This window comes from Bombina bombina, chromosome 1, assembly GCF_027579735.1.
Source record: "Bombina bombina isolate aBomBom1 chromosome 1, aBomBom1.pri, whole genome shotgun sequence".
Lineage (NCBI taxonomy): Eukaryota > Metazoa > Chordata > Amphibia > Anura > Bombinatoridae > Bombina > Bombina bombina.
Window position 1 is genome coordinate 173240495 of NC_069499.1, and position 22422 is coordinate 173262916.

At 39.0% G+C, this 22422-nt stretch overlaps 1 protein-coding gene across 1 annotated transcript in view; it reads right to left on the reverse strand.

The window, feature by feature from the left end:
* The window catches only part of TTC6 (tetratricopeptide repeat domain 6), a 430156-nt gene that overhangs the window by 174113 nt on the left and 233621 nt on the right, over positions 1-22422 (reverse strand). The window contains exon 16 of the mRNA XM_053711337.1: positions 5115-5255. Coding sequence (XP_053567312.1) covers positions 5115-5255 — 141 coding nt within the window. The remainder of the gene's footprint in view (positions 1-5114; positions 5256-22422) is intronic.

Here is a 22422-nt window from a genome sequence, read left to right on the forward strand (position 1 = left end):
TAGACAGGGACAGGGAACTCTTTTCCACGTTCACCTTCCACCCATGAGACCTGAGAAAGGCTAATACAATGTCTGTATGAGCCTTTGATCTGGAAAGGGACGAAGCTTGGATTAGAATGTCGTCTAGGTAAGGTGCCACTGCAATGCACCTCGGTCTTAGAACCGCTAGAAGGGACCCTAGCACCTTTGTGAATATTCTGGGAGCAGTGGCTAAACCGAACGGAAGAGCCACGAACTGGTAATGTTTGTCCAGAAAGGCGAACCTTAGGAACTGATGATGATCTTTGTGGATAGGAATATGTAGGTACGCATCCTTTAAATCCACGGTAGTCATATATTGACCCTCCTGGATTGTAGGTAAAATAGTTCGAATGGTTTCCATTTTGAACAATGGAACCCTGAGAAATTTGTTTAGAATTTTTAAATCCAGAATTGGTCTGAAAGTTCCCTCTTTTTTGGGAACTACAAACAGGTTTGAGTAAAATCCCTGACCTTGTTCCGCTGGTGGAACTGGGTGTATCACTCCCATCTTTAATAGGTCTCCTACGCAACGTAAGAATGCCTGTCTCTTTATCTGGTCTGAAGATAAGCGAGACATGTGGAACCTTCCCCTTGGGGGAAGTTCCTTGAATTCTAGAAGATACCCCTGTGAGACTATTTCTAGTGCCCAGGGATCCGGAACATCTCTTGCCCAAGCCTGAGCAAAGAGAGAAAGTCTGCCCGCTACTAAATCCGGTCCCGGATCGTGGGCTACCCCTTCATGCTGTCTTGGTAGCAGCAGCAGGCTTCTTGGCCTGTTTACCCTTGTTCCAGCCTTGCATTGGTTTCCAAGCTGGCTTAGCCTGGGAAGCGTTACCCTCTTGTCTAGAGGCTGCAGAGTTAGGAGACGGTCCGTTCCTGAAGTTACGAAAGGAACGAAAATTGAACTTATTCTTAGCCTTGAAAGGCCTATCCTGTGGGAGGGCATGGCCCTTTCCCCCAGTGATGTCTGAAATAATCTCCTTCAATTCTGGCCCAAAAAGGGTCTTACCTTTGAAAGGAATATTAAGCAATTTTGTCTTGGAAGATACATCCGCCGACCAAGACTTTAGCCAGAGCGCTCTGCGCACCACAATTGCAAACCCTGAATTTTTCGCCACTAACCTCGCCAATTGCAAAGCGGCATCTAAAATAAAGGAATTAGCTAACTTAAGTGCGTGAATTCTGTCCATGACTTCCTCATATGGAGTCTCTTTATTGAGCGACTTTTCTAGTTCATCGAACCAAAAACACGCCGCCGTAGTGACAGGAATAATGCACGAAATTGGTTGGAGGAGAAAACCTTGCTGAACAAAAATCTTTTTAAGCAAACCCTCCAATTTTTTATCCATAGGATCTTTGAAAGCACAATTGTCCTCAATGGGAATAGTCGTGCGTTTGGCTAGCGTAGAAACTGCCCCCTCAACCTTAGGGACTGTTTGCCATGCGTCCTTCCTTGGGTCGACCATGGGGAACATTTTCTTAAATATAGGAGGTGGGACAAAAGGTATGCCTGGTTTCTCCCACTCCTTAGTCACTATGTCCGCCACCCTTTTAGGTATCGGAAAGGCATCAGGGTGCACAGGGACCTCTAGGAATTTGTCCATTTTGCACAATTTTTCTGGAATAACCAAAGAGTCACAATCATCCAGTGTAGTTAGCACCTCCTTAAGTAATGCGCGGAGATGCTCTAACTTAAATTTAAATGTCACAACATCAGGTTCTGCCTGTTGAGAAACTCTTCCTGAATCAGAAATTTCTCCCTCCGACAAACCCTCCCGCACTGCCAATTCTGACTGGTGTGAGGGTATGACAGATAAATTATCGTCAGCGCACTCTTGCTCTACTGTATTTAAAACTGAGCAATCACGCTTTCTTTGAAATGCTGGCATTTTTGATAAAATATTAGCTATAGAATTATCCATTACTGCCATTAATTGTTGCATAGTAACAAGCATTGGCGCGCTAGATGTACTAGGTGTCGCCTGCGCGGGCCTAACTGGTATTGACACAGAAGGAGAGGATGGTGAACTACCCCCACTACCTTCATTTGAGGAATCATCTTGGGCAACCTTATTAAATGTGACAGTACTGTCCTTACTTTGTTTGGACGCCATGGCACAATTTTCACATACATTTGAAGGGGGGACCACCTTGGCCTCCATACACACAGAACATATTCTATCTGAAGGTACAGACATGTTAGACAGGCTTATACAGGCTATTAATGCAATAAAACCGTTACTGTCTCTTTAAATGTTAAACAGGGCACACTTTATTTCTGCATGTGTGAAAAACTATGAAGGAAATATCCGATCCTTACCAAATTTGCACCCTAGTGTCTAAATGCTTTAAAAGTATTGCACCCCAATTTTCAAGTTTGTAACCCCTTTAAATGAGGAAACCGGAGCTGTTTTATCAATTCACAATTTTAAACCCACTACAGTCCCAGCCACAGCGTTTGCTGTGGCTTCACCTGTCCTTGGCGGTTATTCGCCACCGAAATAAGCCTTCCAGGAACTTTTTAATGGCCACCAGACCCTCTCACATGAAGCTGCATGCACTGCATCCAAAAGAAACTGCGCAATTAAGGCGCGAAAATGAGGCTCTGCATACTATAGTGAAAGGCCCTTCCTGACTGGGAAAGGTGTCTAAACGACTGCCTGGCGCTTAAAAACGTTACCAATTATTCTCAAGTTTTAAAACACTTCAAAACACATATAAATATCGAATAAAGCAATCGATTTAGCCCACAATAGTGTCAACCAGTATATAGCCCATTAATAAGCCTTCATTCTGTTATGAATCTAAGAAATGGCTTACCGATCCCAAAGAGGGAAAATGACAGTCTTCTAGCATTACTAAGTCTTGTTAGAAAATGGACCAGTCATACCTTGAGCAGAAAAGTCTGCAAACTGTTCCCCCCAACTGAAGTTCTCTGGGCTCAACAGTCCTGCGTGGGAACAGCAATTGATTTTAGTTACTGCTGCTAAAATCATACTTCTCTTTTAAACAGAACTCTTCATCCTTTTCTGTTTTAGAGTAAATAGTACAAACCGGCACTATTTTAAAATAACAAACTCTTGATAGAAGAATAAAAAACTACAACTAACACCACATACTCTTCACCATCTCCGTGGAGATGCTACTTGTTCAGAGCGGCAAAGAGAATGACTGGGGGGGCGGAGCCAGACGAGGGGCTAAATGGGCAGCTTTTGCTGTGCTCTTTGCCTTTTCCTGTTGGGGAAGAGAATATTCCCACAAGTAAGGATGACGCCGTGGACCGGACACACCAATGTTGGAGAAAAGGCAGGCAAAGGGCTTTAACAGAGATTCATACATATACTGTACATGTCTAAATATGTATATATATATATATATATATATATATATATATATACTCAATGTCCATAGGGCACTGCACGCACTTTCAAAGGTTAAGGCTGCCCGGGGTGCATTCAATCAAAATGCATATAAATCACAGAAATAGGAGCGCGCTCGCCGGGTCTTAATGAAATATTCTTTATTCAAAGTGACGTTTCGGGGTAGTAATGGTCTGAGGACGGGGCTAACTACCCCGAAACGTCACTTTGAATAAAGAATATTTCATTAAGACCAGGCGAGTGCGCTCCTATTTCTGTGATTTATATATATATATATATATATATATATATATATATATATATATATATATGCATGTGTGTGTGTGTACTGTATATATGTGTATATATGTATTTACAGACTTATAAAAACATATAAAAACATAAATACATATGTATACATATACAGACATTATATATATATATATATATATGTTTTGAGGCCCCAATGTTGCCACTCTTCAGAGGAGTCAAAGAGAACAACAACTTGCAATTGGCCACCTTAAATACCTTTTCTCAAGTTCAAGGCTTAATGGGCTCACCAAACCAATTGTGTGTTCCAATTAATCAGTGCTAGATAGTTACAGGTATTCAAATCAACAAAATGACAAGGGTGCCCAAATGTACAGTATGCACCTGTCTAATTAATATTTTCATGTCCGATTAGCGCACTTGAGAATATGTGATCGGGTTAGCGTGTGAGTAGGGGGGAGTTTCCACCCTTTTTGCTCAATTAAATTCTATGGTGTAATACGTTAATGTGATTGCAATATTCTAACTGGCTTTTTGCGCACATTGGGTTAGTGCGCGATTGAAAACATTTTACTTTCAACTTGTAAGGTGAGCGCTATCCGATGTGAGTAAAAAGCTTAAATCTAGCAGAGTAAGCGTACAAGCGGGAGCATTAAATACTGCTCCACTTGTAATCTGGCTTTTAATGAGCACACCACAAAGTTGATTTTTCTGACCAATCAGTAAAAATGTAGGCCAATATTAAGCTAAAACTATCTAAGTTTAATTTCAGTGTTAGTTGCACTAATTAAATTAAATTAAATCAGTTTATATTAAATTATGTAATAAATTGTGCTTTGGATAGCTTAACTAACATTTATAAATAACAGAACATACTACAATAATGCAAAGTATTAATCTATCCCCCACTTGGCTACTTTAAAATACCACCCAGCTGGCAACATTTTCTGTGAAGAACACTGAAAAGAGTAAGAGGCGGAAGGCCCATTCAATGTCCAGGTTTAACAAGCTGAAATTGAGGGCCACCTACAATCTACCCATGAATGCCCAGCCACTTTTCCCCTGGTTGACATTCCCAGACTGCCTGGTCACTAAATATAAAGTTTCAATACCACCCTCGGTTAATCCCTAATTCCACACTCAGAGCTCCTTGTATGGTGAGGAATACATTTGAAGTAGGGAGGTATCCTTCTAGGGTTGCACATCTCTCATTTCTGGTAGTATGTGCTCCACTTCAGAGGTATGAATACTAAGATTACAGACTGTTACTAAAAAAAGAATATAAAAAACATCAATGAATATTCTGGCACACAACCAACTATTATCCTAAAACTGGACGACTTTACAGAAGTAGCTATGAGGTCTGGTGGAAACCTTTTGCAGAAGTCATGCAATAATTTACTTTTAAATCAGAATTTTACAAAAAAGAACATCTATATGTTTGCCAACATTATATCTTCTCACCTTTATATGGTATTTCAAGGATCCTCTGTACAGGTAAGCTCTTACACTCTTAGGTTGTACTTTGATAGCAGAGTTGCAGTTCATGATGGCTTTGGTATACCTCTTCCTAAATCCATAATATGCAGCACGACACATATAGGCCTGTATTAACAAGGAACATTGTTACAGGAGAACATTCCTGTACATCCATACAGAGAATTTATATACAAATTAGGTTTATTAAGTGATAAAATAATTTCCACTCCCCTCAATACATTATGACTACTTCAAATTAAGATACTGGACAGCTGACAGATGACTTTGGACAGTAAGTAACATGTTTTTTATTTTCTTTATGTATTTTATTTAAGATCATTTTTAAGGGAATCTTTTTTTTTTTTTAACTGGAACTGGAGGGTTTTTTTACAGCTTTTTTTTCTTTTCTTTCTAGAAGTGCACCTTTTTAAGGGGGTCTTCTTTGTGTTTTTTTTAAATAAGATAAGAAGTATTATTTAAAGGGGTTTTTAGATTTTTTTTTAGAATGTAATTTTTTAGGAGAATTTTGTTTTAAGGGGTATATTTTTAGGATAGGGTTTTTTAAGGGGGCTTCAAAGCAGGGCCCTCTTCCTCCTGTACTAGATTTGTTTAGTTAGTTATGTTTATGTATCTTATCACAAATCTGTGTCATTGTATATCCCTATCTCTGTACCCAGCGCTATGGAACTTTGCAGCACTATACAAATAAATGATAATGATATTAATAGGATAGGGTTTTATTTAGCAAGGGGTTTGCACGTTTTTTTTTAATTATTTTTTATTAATGATTATTTTATTTTTTTTTTACTTTTTTTATTTTATATCCTTTTTAACAGTAACTTAGGTGTCATAGGTTAGGGGGTCTTGGGGGGGTTAGCAACTTGGAGGTAAATAGTGTTGGGGTAGATTTGTGTTGGTGTTCTGGCACTTTGAAAGTTAAAGGGACACTGAACCCAATTTTTTTCTTTCATAATTCCGATAGAGCATGACATTTTAATCAACTTTCTAATTTACTCCTATGATCAATTTTTCTTTGTTCTCTAGCTATCTTTATTTAAAAAACAGGAATGTAAATCTTAGCAGCCAGCCCATTTTAGGTTCAGCACCATGGATAGTGCTTGCTTATTGGAGGCTTACATTTACCCACCAATAAGCAAGCATAACCCAGGTACTCAACCAAAAATGGGCCGGCTTTTATGCATCACATTCCTGCTTTTTAAATGAAGATAGCAAGAGAATGAAGAAAATTTGATAATAGGAGTAAATTAGAAAGTTGCTTAAAATTGCATGCTCTATCTGAATCATAAAAGAAAAAATTTGGGTTTAGTGTCCCTTTCAGAACATAGGGGGTTATTTGTGATGGGAGTTGAGGCTGTTTAAGAGTTAAGAGCATAAGGGGGTTATTTGCAATAGGGGTTGTGGTGGTTTATGAATTAATAGCGATGGGGATGTTTGTGATAAGGCTGGTGGTGGTAAGGGGGTTAATAGTGTAGGGGAGTTTTTGAGTTGCGGTAATGGCAGTATGAGGGTTAATGTGTTGTGGAGTTTGGGAAGGATAGTGATTTTACATTACGTTTAGTGCTAGTGTGCCCTTTTACCATTCACGTTTACAAAAGATTTTGAAAGTGATATTCCAAGTTATATATTGCATGCATTGGATACACAATGCTCAACTTGTAATATCAAGGTAAATGTGGCCAGTGTATTAATTAGCACTTCTCATTGTAAGTACAGGATGTGTTCATTTTAGCGCTCACCAAAAAAAAAAGTATTTGATTAATTCTTTTAACCAATGACTTATAATACAAAAACAAGCTGTACTGATTACACAAGACTGACATAACTCAATCAGTAAAGCCCCAATAAATTTCAAGAGTGTGTTAGGTAAAAAGCATAAAACAAATGCAAAGCCAGCACTTCCTGAGCAGTTCAAGTCCTACCTGAGGTCAGAATAAAAATTAAAAGACCATAACATTCAGGTGTCATCATTTTTCTTCTTGTTTTTAAAGATCATACATTTTCTATATACTCCACTAGTGTAACTTTATTGACATGTACCCAACATATGGCTTCCATAGTTTGCTGAAATTTACCACATGATATAAATTAACTGAATGTATTGCTTAAATGTGTTTTGTGAGGTTATTTTTTCAGAGAAAATATGTGTCCAAATACGACCATTTTAAACCATGATTTTACTTAAAGGGATAGTAAACACCAAAAAACATAATTTATGTAAGAACTTACCTGATAAATTCATTTCTTTCATATTAGCAAGAGTCCATGAGCTAGTGACGTATGGGATATACATTCTTACCAGGAGGGGCAAATTTTCCCAAACCTCAAAATACCTATAAATACACCCCTCACCACACCCACAATTCAGTTTAACGAATAGCCAAGAAGTGGGGTGATAAGAAAGGAGCGAAAGCAACAAAAATAAGGAATTGGAATAATTGTGCTTTATACAAAAAAATCATGGACTCTTGCTAATATGAAAGAAATTAATTTATCAGGTAAGTTCATACATAAATTATGTTTTCTTTCATGTAATTAGCAAGAGTCCATGAGCTAGTGACGTATGGGATAGCAGATACCCAAGATGTGGAACTTCCACGCAAGAGTCACTAGAGAGGGAGGGATAAAATAAAGACAGCCAATTCCGCTGAAAAAGAATCCACAACCCAAATAAAAAAAATTGAAATAATAAGCAGAAGAATCAAACTGAAACAGCTGCCTGAAGTACTTTTCTACCAAAAACTGCTTCTGAAGAAGAAAAAACATCAAAATGGTAGAATTTAGTAAAAGCATGCAAAGAAGACCAAGTTGCTGCTTTGCAAATCTGATCAACAGAAGCTTCATTCCTAAAAGCCCAGGAAGTAGAAACTGACCTAGTAGAATGAGCCGTAATCCTTTGAGGCGGGGATTTACCCGACTCCACATAAGCAAGATGAATCAAAGACTTTAACCAAGAAGCCAAAGAAATGGCAGAAGCCTTCTGACCTTTCCTAGAACCAGAAAAGATAACAAATAGACTAGAAGTCTTTCTGAAACCTTTAGTAGCTTCAACATATTTCAAAGCTCTTACTACATCCAAAGAATGTAAAGATCTCTCCAGAGAATTCTTAGGATTAGGACACAATGAAGGGACAACAATTTCTCTACTAATGTTGTTAGAATTCACAACTTTAGGTAAAAATTTAAATGAAGTCTGCAATACCGCCTTATCCTGATGAAAAATCAGAAAAGGAGATTCACAAGAAAGAGCAGATAACTCAGAAACTCTTCTAGCAGAAGAGATGGCCAAAAGGAACAAAACTTTCCAAGAAAGTAATTTAATATCCAGAGAATGCATAGGTTCAAACGGAGGAGCCTGTAAAGCCCTCAGAACCAAATTAAGACTCCAAGGAGGAGAGATTGACTTAATAACAGGCTTGATACGAACCAAAGCCTGTACAAAACAATGAATATCAGGATGATTAGCAATCTTTCTGTGAAAAAGAACAGAAAGAGCAGAGATTTGTCCTTTCAAGGAACTTGCAGATAATCCCTTATCCAAACCATCCTGAAGAAACTGTAAAATTCTAGGAATTCTAAAAGAATGCCAAGAGAATTTATGAGAAGAACACCAAGAAATGTAAGTCTTCCAGACTCGGTAATAAATCTTCCTAGACACAGATTTACGAGCCTGTAACATAGTATTAATTACTGAGTTAGAGAAACCTCTATGACTAAGTATCAAGCGTTCAATCTCCATACCTTCAAATTTAATGATTTGAGATCCTGATGGAAAAATGGGCCTTGAGATAGAAGGTCTGGCCTTAACGGAAGTGTCCAAGGTTGGCAACTGGTCATCCGAACGAGATCCGCATACCAAAACCTGTGAGGCCATGCTGGAGCCACCAGCAGTACAAACGAACGCTCCATTAAGATTTTGGAAATCACTTTTGGAAGAAGAACTAGAGGCGGAAAGATATAAGCAGGTTGATAATTCCAAGGAAGCGACAACGCGTCCACTGCTTCCGCCTGAGGATCCCTGGATCTGGACAGATACCTGGGAAGTTTCTTGTTTAGATGAGAGGCCAATCTGAAGAAATACCTCTGAGTGAAGAGACCATTCGCCCGGATGTAGCGTCTCGTGACTGAAATAATCCGCTTCCCAATTGTCTATACCTGGGATGTGAACCGCAGAAATTAGACAGGAGCTGGATTCCGCCCATACAAGTATCCGAGATACTTCTTTCATAGCCTGAGGACTGTGAGTCCCTTTCTTGATGATTGACATACGCCACGGTTGTGACATTGTCTGTCTGAAAACAAATAAACGATTCTCTCTTCAGAAGAGGCCAGAACTGAAGAGCTCTGAAAATCGCACGGAGTTCCAAAATGTTGATTGGTAATCTCGCCTCCTGAGATTCCCAAACCTCCTGCGCTGTCAGAGATCCCCATACAGCTCCCCAACCTGAAAGACTCGCATCTGTTGAGATCACAGTCCAGGTTGGACGAACAAAAGAGGCCCCTTGAACTAAACAATGGTGATCCAACCACCAAGTCAGAGAAGATCGAACATTGGGATTTAAGGATATTAATTGTGATATCTTTGTATAATCCCTGCACCATTGGTTCAGCATACAAAGCTGAAGAGGTCTCATGTGAAAACGAGCAAAAGGGATCGCGTCCAATGCAGCAGTCATGAGACCTAGAATTTCCATGCACAAAGCTACCGAAGGGAACGATTGAGACTGAAGGTTTCGACAAACTGAAACCAATTTCAGACGTCTCTTTTCTGTTAGAGACAAAGTCATGGACACTGAATCTATTTGGAAACCCAAAAAGGTTACCCTTGTCTGAGGAATCAAGGAACTCTTTGGAAAATTGATCCTCCAACCCTGTCTTTGAAGAAACAACACAAGTTGATTCGTATGAGATTCTGCAGAATGTAAAGACTGAACAAGTACTAAGATATTGTCCAAATAAGGAAATACCGCAATACCCTGTTCTCTGATTACAGAGAGAAGGGCACTGAGAACCTTTGAAAAGATCCTTGGAGCTGTTGCTAGGCCAAACGGAAGAGCAACAAACTGGTAATGCTTGTCTAGAAAAGAGAATCTCAGGAACTGATAGTGATCTGGATGAATTGGAATATGAAGATATGCATCCTGTAAGTCTATTGTAGACATATAATGCCCTTGCTGAACAAAAGGCAGAATAGTCCTTATAGTCACCATTTTGAATGTTGGTATCCTTACATAACGATTCAATATTTTTAGATCCAGAACTGGTCTGAAGGAATTCTCCTTCTTTGGTACAATGAACAGATTTGAGTAAAACCCCAGACCCTGTTCCAGAACTGGAACTGGCACAATTACCCCAGCCGACTCTAGGTCTGAAACACATTTCAGAAACGCCTGAGCTTTTACTGGGTTTACTGGAATGCGTGAGAGAAAAAATCTTCTCACAGGCGGCCTTACCTTGAAACCTATTCTGTACCCTTGTGAAACAATGTTCTGAATCCAAAGACTGTGAATCGAATTGATCCAAACATCTTTGAAAAATCGTAACCTGCCCCTACCAGCTGTGCTGGAATGAGGGCCGCACCGTCATGCGGATTTAGGAGCTGGTTTTGACTTTCTAAAAGGCTTGGATTTATTCCAGACTGGAGAAGGTTTCCAAACGGAAACTGTTCCTTTAGGGGAAGGGTCAGGCTTCTGTTCCTTATTCTGACGAAAGGAACGAAAACGATTAGCAGCCCTCTATTTACCTTTAGATTTTTTGTCCTGAGGCAAAAAGGCTCCCTTCCCCCCAGTAACAGTTGAAATTATTGAATCCAACTGTGAACCAAATAATTTATTACCTTGGAAAGAAAGAGAAAGCAATGTTGACTTAGAAGTCATATCTGCATTCCAAGATTTAAGCCATAAAGCTCTTCTAGCTAAAATAGCTAAAGACATATACCTGACATCAATTCTAATGATATCAAAAAAGGCATCACAAACAAAGTTATTAGCATGTTGAAGAAGTTTAACAATGCTATAAGCATTATGGTCTGACACTTGTTGCGCTAAAGCCTCCAACCAGAAAGTGGAAGCTGCAGCAACATCAGCCAAAGAAATAGCAGGTCTAAGAAGATTACCTGAACATAAATAAGCCTTCCTTAGAAAGGATTCAAGCTTTCTATCTAAAGGATCCTTAAAAGAAGTACTATCTGCCATAGGAATAGTAGTACGTTTAGCAAGAGTAGAGATAGCCCCATCAACTTTGGGGATTTTTTTCCAAAACTCTAATCTATCAGATGGCAAAGGGTACAATTTCTTAAACCTTGGAGAAGGAGTAAATGAAGTACCCAGACTATTCCATTCCCTAGAAATTACTTCTGAAATAGCATCAGGAACTGGAAAAACTTCTGGAATAACTACATGAGGTTTAAAAACTGAATTTAAACGCTTATTAGATTTAATATCAAGAGGACTAGACTCCTCCATATCTAATGCAATCAACACTTCTTTAAGTAAAGAACGAATAAACTCCATCTTAAACAAATATGAAGATTTATCAGTGTCAATATCTGAGGCAGAATCTTCTGAACCAGATAGATCCTCATCAGAAATAGATAAGTCAGAATGATGGCGGTCATTTAAAAATTCATCTGAAATATAAGAAGTTTTAAAAGACCTTTTACGTTTACTGGAAGGAGGAATAACAGACAGAGCCTTCCGAATAGAATTAGAAACAAATTCTCTTACATTAACAGGAACATCCTGAACATTAGATGTTGAAGGAAAAACAACAGGTAATGGATTATTACTAATGGAGACATTATCTGCGTTAGAAAGTTTATCATGACAACTAACACAAACTACAGCCGGAGGAAAAGTTACCAAAAGTTTACAACAAATGCACTTAGCTTTGGTAGAACCAACATCAGGCAGCCTCTTTCCAGAAGTAGATTCTGATCCAGGGTCAGGTTGTGACATCAAGAGTCACTAGAGAGGGAGGGATAAAATAAAGACAGCCAATTCCGCTGAAAAAGAATCCACAACCCAAATCAAAAAAATTGAAATAATAAGCAGAAGAATCAAACTGAAACAGCTGCCTGAAGTACTTTTCTACCAAAAACTGCTTCTGAAGAAGAAAAAACATCAAAATGGTAGAATTTAGTAAAAGTATGCAAAGAAGACCAAGTTGCTGCTTTGCAAATCTGATCAACAGAAGCTTCATTCCTAAAAGCCCAGGAAGTAGAAACTGACCTAGTAGAATGAGCCGTAATCCTTTGAGGCGGGGATTTACCCGACTCCACATAAGCAAGATGAATCAAAGACTTTAACCAAGAAGCCAAAGAAATGGCAAAAGCCTTCTGACCTTTCCTAGAACCAGAAAAGATAACAAATAGACTAGAAGTCTTTCTGAAACCTTTAGTAGCTTCAACATAATATTTCAAAGCTCTTACTACATCCAAAGAATGTAAAGATCTCTCCAGAGAATTCTTAGGATTAGGACACAATGAAGGGACAACAATTTCTCTACTAATGTTGTTAGAATTCACAACTTTAGGTAAAAATTTAAATGAAGTCTGCAATACCGCCTTATCCTGATGAAAAATCAGAAAAGGAGATTCACAAGAAAGAGCAGATAACTCAGAAACTCTTCTAGCAGAAGAGATGGCCAAAAGGAACAAAACTTTCCAAGAAAGTAATTTAATATCCAGAGAATGCATAGGTTCAAACGGAGGAGCCTGTAAAGCCCTCAGAACCAAATTAAGACTCCAAGGAGGAGAGATTGACTTAATAACAGGCTTGATACGAACCAAAGCCTGTACAAAACAATGAATATCAGGATGATTAGCAATCTTTCTGTGAAAAAGAACAGAAAGAGCAGAGATTTGTCCTTTCAAGGAACTTGCAGATAAACCCTTATCCAAACCATCCTGAAGAAACTGTAAAATTCTAGGAATTCTAAAAGAATGCCAAGAGAATTTATGAGAAGAACACCAAGAAATGTAAGTCTTCCAGACTCGGTAATAAATCTTCCTAGACACAGATTTACGAGCCTGTAACATAGTATTAATTACTGAGTTAGAGAAACCTCTATGACTAAGTATCAAGCGTTCAATCTCCATACCTTCAAATTTAATGATTTGAGATCCTGATGGAAAAATGGGCCTTGAGATAGAAGGTCTGGCCTTAACGGAAGTGTCCAAGGTTGGCAACTGGTCATCCGAACGAGATCCGCATACCAAAACCTGTGAGGCCATGCTGGAGCCACCAGCAGTACAAACGAACGCTCCATTAAGATTTTGGAAATCACTTTTGGAAGAAGAACTAGAGGCGGAAAGATATAAGCAGGTTGATAATTCCAAGGAAGCGACAACGCGTCCACTGCTTCCGCCTGAGGATCCCTGGATCTGGACAGATACCTGGGAAGTTTCTTGTTTAGATGAGAGGCCAATCTGAAGAAATACCTCTGAGTGAAGAGACCATTCGCCCGGATGTAGCGTCTCGTGACTGAAATAATCCGCTTCCCAATTGTCTATACCTGGGATGTGAACCGCAGAAATTAGACAGGAGCTGGATTCCGCCCATACAAGTATCCGAGATACTTCTTTCATAGCCTGAGGACTGTGAGTCCCTTTCTTGATGATTGACATACGCCACGGTTGTGACATTGTCTGTCTGAAAACAAATAAACGATTCTCTCTTCAGAAGAGGCCAGAACTGAAGAGCTCTGAAAATCGCACGGAGTTCCAAAATGTTGATTGGTAATCTCGCCTCCTGAGATTCCCAAACCTCCTGCGCTGTCAGAGATCCCCATACAGCTCCCCAACCTGAAAGACTCGCATCTGTTGAGATCACAGTCCAGGTTGGACGAACAAAAGAGGCCCCTTGAACTAAACAATGGTGATCCAACCACCAAGTCAGAGAAGATCGAACATTTGGATTTAAGGATATTAATTGTGATATCTTTGTATAATCCCTGCACCATTGGTTCAGCATACAAAGCTGAAGAGGTCTCATGTGAAAACGAGAAAAAGGGATCGCGTCCGATGCAGCAGTCATGAGACCTAGAATTTCCATGCACAAAGCTACCGAAGGGAACGATTGAGACTGAAGGTTTCGACAAACTGAAACCAATTTCAGACGTCTCTTTTCTGTTAGAGACAAAGTCATGGACACTGAATCTATTTGGAAACCCAAAAAGGTTACCCTTGTCTGAGGAATCAAGGAACTCTTTGGAAAATTGATCCTCCAACCCTGTCTTTGAAGAAACAACACAAGTTGATTCGTATGAGATTCTGCAGAATGTAAAGACTGAACAAGTACCAAGATATTGTCCAAATAAGGAAATACCGCAATACCCTGTTCTCTGATTACAGAGAGAAGGGCACTGAGAACCTTTGAAAAGATCCTTGGAGCTGTTGCTAGGCCAAACGGAAGAGCAACAAACTGGTAATGCTTGTCTAGAAAAGAGAATCTCAGGAACTGATAGTGATCTGGATGAATTGGAATATGAAGATATGCATCTTGTAAGTCTATTGTAGACATATAATGCCCTTGCTGAACAAAAGGCAGAATAGTCCTTATAGTCACCATATTGAATGTTGGTATCCTTACATAACGATTCAATATTTTTAGATCCAGAACTGGTCTGAAGGAATTCTCCTTCTTTGGTACAATGAACAGATTTGAGTAAAACCCCAGACCCTGTTCCAGAACTGGAACTGGCACAATTACCCCAGCCGACTCTAGGTCTGAAACACATTTCAGAAACGCCTGAGCTTTTACTGGGTTTACTGGAATGCGTGAGAGAAAAAAATCTTCTCACAGGCGGCCTTACCTTGAAACCTATTCTGTACCCTTGTGAAACAATGTTCTGAATCCAAAGACTGTGAATCGAATTGATCCAAACATCTTTGAAAAATCGTAACCTGCCCCTACCAGCTGTGCTGGAATGAGGGCCGCACCGTCATGCGGATTTAGGAGCTGGTTTTGACTTTCTAAAAGGCTTGGATTTATTCCAGACTGGAGAAGATTTCCAAACGGAACTGTTCCTTTAGGGGAAGGGTCAGGCTTCTGTTCCTTATTCTGACGAAAGGAACGAAAACGATTAGCAGCCCTCTATTTACCTTTAGATTTTTTGTCCTGAGGCAAAAAGGCTCCCTTCCCCCCAGTAACAGTTGAAATTATTGAATCCAACTGTGAACCAAATAATTTATTACCTTGGAAAGAAAGAGAAAGCAATGTTGACTTAGAAGTCATATCTGCATTCCAAGATTTAAGCCATAAAGCTCTTCTAGCTAAAATAGCTAAAGACATCTACCTGATATCAATTCTAATGATATCAAAAAAGGCATCACAAACAAAGTTATTAGCATGTTGAAGAAGTTTAACAATGCTATAAGCATTATGGTCTGACACTTGTTGCGCTAAAGCCTCCAACCAGAAAGTGGAAGCTGCAGCAACATCAGCCAAAGAAATAGCAGGTCTAAGAAGATTACCTGAACATAAATAAGCCTTCCTTAGAAAGGATTCAAGCTTTCTATCTAAAGGATCCTTAAAAGAAGTACTATCTGCCGTAGGAATAGTAGTACGTTTAGCAAGAGTAGAGATAGTCCCATCAACTTTGGGGATTTTTTTCCAAAACTCTAATCTATCAGATGGCAAAGGGTACAATTTCTTAAACCTTGGAGAAGGAGTAAATGAAGTACCCAGACTATTCCATTCCCTAGAAATTACTTCTGAAATAGCATCAGGAACTGGAAAAACTTCTGGAATAACTACATGAGGTTTAAAAACTGAATTTAAACGCTTATTAGATTTAATATCAAGAGGACTAGACTCCTCCATATCTAATGCAATCAACACTTCTTTAAGTAAAGAACGAATAAACTCCATCTTAAACAAATATGAAGATTTATCAGTGTCAATATCTGAGGCAGAATCTTCTGAACCAGATAGATCCTCATCAGAAATAGATAAGTCAGAATGATGGCGGTCATTTAAAAATTCATCTGAAATATAAGAAGTTTTACGTTTACTGGAAGGAGGAATAACAGACAGAGCCTTCCGAATAGAATTAGAAACAAATTCTCTTACATTAACAGGAACATCCTGAACATTAGATGTTGAAGGAAAAACAACAGGTAATGGATTATTACTAATGGAGACATTATCTGCGTTAGAGAGTTTATCATGACAACTAACACAAACTACAGCCGGAGGAACAGTTACCAAAAGTTTACAACAAATGCACTTAGCTTTGGTAGAACCAACATCAGGCAGCCTCTTTCCAGAAGTAGATTCTGATCCAGGGTCAGGTTGTGACATCTTGCAATATGTAATAGAAAAAACAACATATAAAGCAAAATTATCAAATTCCTTAAATGACAGTTTCAGGAATTGGAAAAAATGCAAAACAAACAAGCCTCTGGCAACCAGAAGCAACAAAAAAGTGAGACTGAAATAATGTGCCAAGTATGACGCCCACATTATTTGGCGCCAAGTATGACGCCCACATTTTTTGGCAAAAAACGTCTGTAACACACATGCGTCAAAAAATGACGCAATCACGTGAAAACTTCCGGCGTCAACTATGACGCTGGAAATGATGAAATTTTGCGCCAAAAAAGGTTGCGCCAAAAATGACGCAATAAATTGAAGCATTTTCTGCACCCGCAAGCCTAACAGCCCGCAAGAAAAAAAGTCAATTTGAAATTTTTTAAGGTAAGAAAAAATATTTATTCATATGCATTTTCCCAAAAAATGAAACTGACAGTCTGAAAGAAGGAATACTGATTATCCTGAATCATGGCAAATATAAGTTTAACACATATATTTAGAACTTTACATATAAAGTGCCCAACCATAGCTTAGAGTGTCATATACAAAATAAGACTTACTTACCCTAAGACACTCATCTACATATAGTAGATAGCCAAACCAGTACTGAAACGAGAATCAGTAGAGGTAATGGTATATAAGAGTATATCGTCGATCTGAAAAGGGAGGTAGGAGAAGAAATCTCTACGACCGATAACAGAGAACCTATGAAATAGATCCCCTAGAGGAAGACCATTGTATTCAAATAGGCAATACTCTCTTCACATCCCTCTGACATTCACTGAGAAAAACCGGGCTTCAGCCTGCTGCGAAGCGCATATCAACGAAGAATCTAGCACAAACTTACTTCACCACCTCCATGGGAGGCAAAGTTTGTAAAACTGAATTGTGGGTGTGGTGAGGGGTGTATTTATAGGCATTTTGAGGTTTGGGAAACTTTGCCCCTCCTGGTAGGAATGTATATCCCATACGTCACTAGCTCATGGACTCTTGCTAATTACATGAAAGAAATATAATTGTTTAAAAAGATAGATAATCCCTTTATTTACCATTCCCCAGTTTTTCATAACCAACACAGTTATAGAAATATACTTTTTACCTGTGTGATTACCTTATATCTAAGCTTCTGCTGACTGCCTCCTTATCTCACATCTTTTGACAGACTTGCATTTCAGGCAATTAGTGCTGACTCTTAAATAACTTCACGTGCATGAACACAGTGTAATATATATATATAAATCACATGAACTAATGCCCTCTAGCTGAGAAAAACTATTGAATGCATTCAGCTAAGAGGCAGCCTTCAAGGGCTTAGAAATTAGCATATGAGCCTACCTAGGTTTAGATTTCAACTAAGAATAAGGAGAGAACAAAGCAAATTTGATGATAAAAGTAAATTAGAAAGTTGTTTAAAATTCCATGCCCTATGAATCATGAATTTAATTTGGACTTTATTATCCCTTTAAGGTTTTTTTTTAATCTAATTTTTTATTTAACTGCAGATCACTTCTATGGATTTGGAAGGTGTTTTTTGCTTTTTTTTTGTTTGTTTTTTTGCATATTTCCACTTGACTAGTGTCAGAAATTAATCACTGCATTGTAAAAGATGCACATACAAAATTAATTATTAAAAAGCATTTAAATTGTAATTTCGTTAACAAATTTACATTAATTTACAGTCCAAGGACACATCTTTTGAAAAGCCATACGAGTTGTTTTTGTTATCCTCTGTGCTGCTGCCAATTAAGGGCAGGCATGAATGAGTTCCGGGACTGATCAAGTAATCACTGTGCAGAATGCAAGAGAGTAAGAGATTTTAAATACTTTTTTGGGGAAATTACATTTTGAGTTAAATGTTCCTTTACCAAAATTCCATGCACTGTTTTCATACAGGAAAAAGCCTGCCAGAAACTATACCATATTCTAAAAGCTAAGGCTGCAAAAAACTTTATAATTACCCACTGATGTAACAATATTACTTACAAGCACTATATATTTTTTGTCCCGTCCCCTTTTAAGGTAATTTCAGCAATATAACAAAATGCTGTCTGATGGACAGAAACACAAAAAGCTTTTCCTTGCTCTCCAGCCTATAAACTAAATTACAGAAACTCTAAATGGTGACTTTGTTAAATGTGTCATAAAAATGCAAGCAAATAAATATAATTTACTTTAAAAGGTTAAGAAAAAAAATACACCTAGATTACGAGTTTTACGGTACAGCAATACCGCAGAAAAATTGGCCATTATAGCTATACTGCAAGCATTCTAGCCTTTAACACAACGGCCATTCCGCACTTAAAAAAATGATGTTTGAGCGCGAGCTTTTCGTAGCGCCGTTATTACAGATTGTGCGGTCCGGCTAAAATGCTTGTGTTATGCTCTATACCGCCATCTGAGAGCAGTAGTTAGGGATTTTGCAAAACAAAAATGTTTTACAAAACTCATAACTAAAATATTACAAAGTACACTTACACCCATAAACTACCTATTAATCCCTAAATTGCCACCCTCCCGCATCACAAACACTATTTAAAACCTATTAAACCCTAATCTGCCACCCACCCACATTGCGACTATTAAATAATTGTATTAACCCCTAATCTGCCGCCCACATCGGTAACCATATTTAAATATATTAACCCCAAACCGTCACTCCCGAAATCACTGCCACTAAATAAACCTATTAACCCCTAAACCTCTGGTCTCCCAGATCGCCACCACTAAATAAACCTATTAACCCCTAAACCTCCGGCCTCCCACATCGCAAAACACTAAATTAAACTATTAACCCCTAAACGTAACACCCCCCTAACTTTAAATTAAAATTACAATATAACTATATTTAAATAAATAAAAACCTACCTGTGAAATAAAAATAAACCTAACATTAAATTAACCTCACCTTACTATTCTAATACAATAAAAAAAACTACCAATTAAAAATCCTAAATTAAAAAAAAACTAATCCTACGAATAAGTTAAAAAAATCTAACATTACAAAAAAAATAAACACTAAAATTACGGAAAATAAAAAACACTAAGATTACACAAAATAATAAACGAAATTATAAAAAAAAACATAAATTATGCTTACCAGATAATTTCCTTTCCTTCTGTATGGGAAGAGTCCACAGCTTAGTTCCTTACTTGTGGGAAATACTGAACCTGGCCACCAGGAGGAGGCAAAGACACCCCAGCCAAAGGCTTAAATACCTCCCCCACTTCCTCATAACCCCAGTCATTCTGCTGAGAGAACAAGGAACAGTAGGAGAAAGGTGCCAGAAGAATAAATTTAAAGGGACAGTCTACACCAGAATTGTTATTGTTTTAAAAGATAGATAATCCCTTAATTACCCATTCCCCAGTTTTGCATAACCAACACAGTTATATTTATACAGTATATTTTTTACCTCTGTGATTATCTTGTATCTAAGCCTCTGCAAACTGCCCCTTTATTTCAGTTCTTTTGACAGACTTGCAGTTTAGCCAATCAGTGACGGCTCCCAGGTAACTTCACGTGCATGAGCACAGTGTTATCTATATGAAACACATGAACTAACACCCTCTAGTAGTGAAAACCCTGTTAAAATGCATTCTTAAGAGGCGGCCTTCAAGGTCTAAGAAATTAGCATATGAACCTCCTAGGTTAAGCTTTCAACTAAGAATACCAAGAGAACAAAGCAAAATTGGTGATAAAAGTGAATTGGAAAATAGTTTAAAATTACATGCCCTATCTGAATTATGAAAGTTTATTTTGGACTAGACTGTCCCTTTAAATTTAGGGCAGCCCATCAGAGAACATGGGCTGGTAAGCATAATTTATGTTTTCATTCTTAATATTGGAAGAGTCCAAAGCTGCATTCCTTACTTGTGGGAAACATATACCTACACTCTAGAGTACACGGAATGCTAACGGGAGGGAAAAAAGAGAGGTGGACCCTAATCTGAGGGCACCACAGCCTGTAAAACCTTTCTCCCGAAGGCTGCTTCAGCAGAAGCAAAAACATTAAACTTGTAAAATTTGGAAAACTTATGTAAGGAGGACCAGATAGCCGCCTTACAGATCTGATCCATAGAGGCCTTATTTTTGAAGGCCCAAGAGGAAACCACTGCTCTCGTAGAATGAGTCGTAATTCTCAGAGGAGGCTTATGTCCCGCTGGCTCTATGCTAAACAGATGACACTCAGCCAAAAAGATATGGAAGTCGAAGAGGCCCATTGACCCCTACGCTTCCTGGAAAGGAGAACAAACAGAGAAATAAGATTGTCTAAATTCCTTTGTGGCCTGAAGATAGAACTAAGCACAAACCACATCCAGAATAACGTTGTAAACGTTCCTTCGATGAAAGATTAGGACACAGGAAAGAAACCACAATCTCTTGATTGATGTTTCGAATTGACACAAGCTTAGGAAAAAAACCTAACTTGGTTTGTAGCATGGAAAGTCAGATAAGGAGGGACGCATTGCAAGGCAGCAATCACAGATATTCTGCACACAGAAGCAATAGCCAGTAGAAAAGGAACTTTCCAAGACAACAATTTAATGTTTACTTCCTGCATAGGCTCCAACGAAACCCGTTGCAAAACTTTAAGAACAAGATTTAAACTCCAAGGAGGAGCATTAGATCGAAACACAGGCCTGATCCTAGCAGAGCCTTAACAAATTACTGCACATCTGAAAGCTCAGCGAACCTCTTGTGCAGTAACGCAGATAGGGCTGAAATCTGTCCCTTCAGGGGACTTGCAGAAAAGCCCTTCTCCAGTTCATCCTGGAGAACAGAATAAGTAGGTCCTCCACACCTTATGATAGATGTGACCAGCAACCAGCTTACAAGCTTGAATGAGAGTAAAAATAACTCTCTCAGAAAACCCTCTCTTGTCTAGGACTAAGCATTCAATCTCCACGCAGTCAGCCTCAGAGAATCTAGACATTGATGAACAAAGAGACCTTGGTCAGCAGATCCCTGCGACAAGGTAAAACTTCCACGGAGGAGATAATGACATTCCCACTAGATCCGCGAACCATATCCTTTGCGGTCAAGACGGAGCAATCAGTATCACTGACGCCTGATTAATTTGAGCCACTACACTAGGAAGTAGTGGTTACGGCTGGAAAAGATAAATTGGATTGAACCTCCAAGGCACCGCTAATGCATTTTTTAGCTCCGCCTAAGGATCCCTGTACCTCGACCCATATCTGTGTAGCTTGGTATTGAGATGTCATAAGATCTTCCTCTTGCAAATCTCCGCAAACACTCGGGATGGAGAGACCATTCCCCTAGATGAAAGGATTGTCTGCTGAGGAAATCCGCTTCCCAGTTGTCCACACCCAGAATGTGGATTGCTGACAGCAAACAAATGTGGGTCTCCGCCCACTCCAGAATCCGAGATACTTCCCTTATAGCTAGGGAGCTTCTCAATCCCCCCTGATGGATGATGTAAGCCACCGAGGATATATTGTCTGATTGGAATCTGATAAACTGGGACAAACCCAGCAGAGGCCAAGCCTTCAGAGCATTTGTATATTGCCCGAAGAGCCAAAATGAGATCGGGAGGGAGCTTTCCTCCTGAGTCCTTAGGCCCTGTGCCTTCCTGGAACCCCAAACAGATCCCCACCCTGACTCACAACCATAGTCACAATCACCCAGGATGGTCTTTTAAGACAGACGTCCCTCGGCAGAAGTGATCCTGACAAAAACACCAAGAGAGCAATTACCTCGATCGGTTGTCCAGAGAAATCTGTTGAGACAGATCTGAATGATCGCCGTTCCACTGCTTCAGCATGCGCAGTTGCAACAGTCTGAGGTGAAACCTGGCAAAGGAAATGATGTCCATGCTGGACACCATGAGACCAATCACCTCCATACACCGAGCCATAGATGGCCTTAAGGAGGTCTGGAGGGCAAGACATGTTGAGGCTAGTTTGCAACGCCTCTGGTCTGTTAGAAATATTCTATT